General features: G+C 39.3%; 1 protein-coding gene and 1 long non-coding RNA gene across 5 annotated transcripts in view; one reads left to right on the top strand and one right to left on the bottom strand.

Annotated features, from left to right (window-relative positions):
- ggt7 (gamma-glutamyltransferase 7) overlaps positions 1 to 2,007 on the bottom strand; it is an 11,896-nt gene extending 9,889 nt beyond the window's left edge. Inside the window, exons 1-2 of one of the 4 annotated variants that reach the window (XM_032520392.1) lie at positions 1,747 to 2,007; positions 400 to 1,005 (exon numbers count right to left, since the gene is read on the bottom strand). In XM_032520392.1, coding sequence (XP_032376283.1) covers positions 400 to 619 — 220 coding nt within the window. In that variant the 5' untranslated portion in view covers positions 620 to 1,005; positions 1,747 to 2,007. Of the gene's footprint in view, positions 1 to 399; positions 1,006 to 1,307; positions 1,330 to 1,393; positions 1,579 to 1,746 lie in introns of those variants that run through there. The other 3 variants (XM_032520390.1, XM_032520391.1, XM_032520393.1) reach the window with 3 other exon arrangements.
- Positions 2,008 to 2,924: 917 nt separating this feature from the next.
- The window catches only part of LOC116692254 (uncharacterized), an 11,524-nt gene continuing 10,787 nt past the window's right edge, over positions 2,925 to 3,661 (top strand). The window contains exon 1 of the long non-coding RNA XR_004332671.1: positions 2,925 to 3,608. This is a non-coding gene — a long non-coding RNA (uncharacterized LOC116692254). The remainder of the gene's footprint in view (positions 3,609 to 3,661) is intronic.

Below are 3,661 nucleotides of genomic sequence, written 5' to 3' on the forward strand. Positions count from 1 at the left end.
CCCCCCCCCCCAGTCTTTCCTCTCTGTGTTTTTTAGTCCTGGGACGTGTTCTTACGTCTCAGGATATTGTTTGTTAACTGTGTAATTAAAAATATTTGATCACAAAAAAAGATTTACCATAGTTAATTTACACATACTACCCACATTGTTAGGATACAAGGCTGGTTGGAAATCAACAAAGTATCCCTTTAATTGAGAAAATAATTGGGCATTTATTTGAGATTAAAAATAATTATCAGTTGCAGCCCAAGTTCAACTCTACCCTTTAGAAAGAATGTGTGACTAATGAATAGTGCAAACAACTCCGGAGACTTGACTGAGAAACAATGCTGCTAAACACACCCAACTATGTCTGTGGAAGGTAGATTTTGTAGTAATTGTCTGACCTCGCTGACTCACCTGTATCTTGCTCACTCAGGACGTTGTCATCTTCTTTGCGGGATCTTACGGTGTGTTCCGCAGACAGTGCGTCGTCCTCTGGCAGCCTGGGGAAGCTGGTGATGCTCATGTAGTCCACCGGAGAGTAAGCACTCCCGAGGATTGTCTCCGGATTGGCACCTTTATCTGACACACATCCACTTGGGTACCCTGGCACAATATCAGGAGCAGGGCTGTGCATGACTACTGTTTATCCTGCAGTTAACCTATCTTTATTTTAGGATGTGAGGGAGTTAGGGCAGGATATCCATATTTCCAGTCACATTCGTCACACATCTGCTACTGTCGTCCAGATGAAAAATCCCTGTAACATGCCTTTATGGACCACTGTTGCTGTGGTGCTAAAGAATTACTGCATCAGTACTTTATGGGATTATTAATATCCAAGTATATTCCAACCCTCCTACAGGGATATGTAGTTTTTCCTGTATGCTATAAGAACCCTTAGGCTACTACAAGATCTCTGCAGTTTTTACTTCTTAAGGGACTATTTTTGATAGGCCAAGACACGGATGTTTAACGTTAGCTCCAATGATGATGCACTTTTCCAGTCATGTAGGCTGCCACCTGCAGAAGATAAACAATGTAACGTTAGGTCAACTGCATTTCAGCAATGAATTTCCTTAAAAGCATTTGTCTGTCTTGAGGATGTCTCCTTTTACTTAGCTATGGCCATTACACTAGGTAAACATGACGTTAGCCTAACGTTACCGTAAATATTGACATGCGACACTATGTTTGCATCCGTCTATCTATGGTGCCGAAAAGCGGTAAACTACACTAACATTATATTTTAAAACAACAGCATTGTTACCGTTAGAAACACAAACACAGAGATAAACCTATAAGCACTAGCAGTTATACGTTACTTGTGCTGTCTGTTCACCGGTTTACCGCTGTCACAAGCGAACACATTTCTGTTAATTCCGCTCAAACGAGCGTCAATGTTACTTACCGTCGTCGAAAAATGCGTGCAGTCAAATAAAAACAGACATCGACGGTGTTATTTAATGGATTTTGAACATGGCAGGTGAGATGGGTGAGAGGAGGCTCTCCATGACTACAGCTCCTGACCTGCTTCACGCGACCACACGGCGGAATGTTAGTTTCATGTTACAGCTCAGTAAAACCGGTAAGACTTGTTAGATTATAGCCTAACTAGAATTTATTTAAATGTTTCACCTTCTGGACCTAAAGACCACGAGCAATCTGGAATGATTCAAAGGTATAACTCACGAGGAAATATTCTTAAACTACACATATTAAAGGATATAACGATGATGCCTGTTGTACCAATATCAGACTTACTTCATAGCAAATGGCGTTGGGACCAAAAGAGCCACTGACTACACAGCTGATTCCCTTTTTCTCCAACACAGGTGCTTCAAGCCATTTCCAATCGAGTATGACAGTGTAATGGGAAAACTCCCCCAGGACAGGACCTCCAAGTCTCTATACTGAGTTTTTTAATACTGATGAAGCGGATAAACAGGTAATAGCAGGTCTAAATAGCCTACCTGCTCCAATTACAAATCTCCTGTCCCTCCCTCTTCCTTTTCTTGTTCTTCCACTTTTCAGTGGCAGAAGATCATCTACAGTTTCAATTGACAGTGGAGAATAGCCTACTTATACTGCATCCTCTACAGAATATTGTTTTACCTGCTTCAACCCACAGGGAACTCAACAACAAGTGTCTCAGCAAAATACAATGTTGGAGCACTCAGCAGCAAAACTAGAACTCACTCTTATTCTAAAATTTGCTTGTTTACATCTAATCACTAATCCATTTACTTTTCTCATAGTTTGCTTACTTTTAGTCCATGTTGTGCATAATAGCACCACGTCCAGATTCATTTGTAGCTTAGGCAATATTTACGCTTACCACACCCGTCTGTTCACCTCTTACCTTTTTGCATACTGTAAACATCCGCCTACTTTCACACAGTGAACTTGACAAAATACATGTACATAAGTAAAATTGTTAGGCACTTGCACTTTACTGAATAGGCCTACTACCATTTATTCACTCCATGTTTTTTACATTCTACTTTACATATAGTATGTTACTCCACTGCATTTATTTAATATAATATATGATATGTATAAAGTGGCCACTGGTAAATCTGCATCAATGCAAACAATAAATAACAAAAAATAGCACTCCCTTGACCAGCTACAACCCAAAAAATGCTGCTTCCATGTCAATACATCAGTAATAATTATAAAACATATTATGACACTGACAGAGGACAGTTTGCTGCATAATTTTGTTGATATAAAAATATGGATATAAAATCTTGAAAATAATTCCTTACTTCTACTTAAGTACTATTTGGAATGCAAAACTTTTACTTTTATAGTGTGGTACTTTTCAAACGAGCCACCTTCCACCACTGACAATAGATCACAATCTCTCTGCTTTAATTCCATTCCCTCATTCAATCCCACATGAAAATAATGACACAAGATTCAGGCGTTAACCTGAGTATTTATTGTTGTTGTTTTTTTGGCGTGTACCTGTGTTTTCTGAATGGATGCTGGGAAACCCATCAGTTGATTTTTGCATATGTCTTGCCTGTCAGTGGACTACCGTCCACTTTGGGGATGGGAAAATCAGTACATCACAAAAACCATGCCGAAATAGTGAAAGGCACAATCACCATACTGTAGACATCAGATACACCAAATGTTATATGTCTTTATAATTCATTTTTATGAGGGGATGGGTATACTAATTTAGATGTAACATGGGCGCAACCCCAAGTGTTCTTAAGCTGCCATCGTTTTAGGTTACAACATAAAACATATGGAACTCCCACTGGGAACTCCCCAGACATTCAATGCCTCACATTTAAAATGTCCTATTGGTGAACCACTGTTATAATAACTATATGGGAAAATACAAGCATATTCTATTGTATTTTTTATCATACATTTAATAATGTTTTTAATATATAAACTATCTCCTGCCTCACCCTTTACTTGTCCGTAATCCACATAGGATCAATACACCAGGTGACCATTCCCTCTCCCCATTGTTGACTTTCACCCTTAAACCACACCTTTCAATAACCACACACAATATACTGAGAACACGTTTCCTGTTTTACATGATGCAGGTGAGAAAGGAAGACATCAAATTAAAGCAAACAGGACAGGTTTGTAGTGGTGTGGATACACACACACACACAGACACACACACACACACACACACACACACACA

This window comes from Etheostoma spectabile, chromosome 7 (genome assembly GCF_008692095.1).
Source record: "Etheostoma spectabile isolate EspeVRDwgs_2016 chromosome 7, UIUC_Espe_1.0, whole genome shotgun sequence".
Taxonomy (NCBI): Eukaryota; Metazoa; Chordata; class Actinopteri; order Perciformes; family Percidae; genus Etheostoma; species Etheostoma spectabile.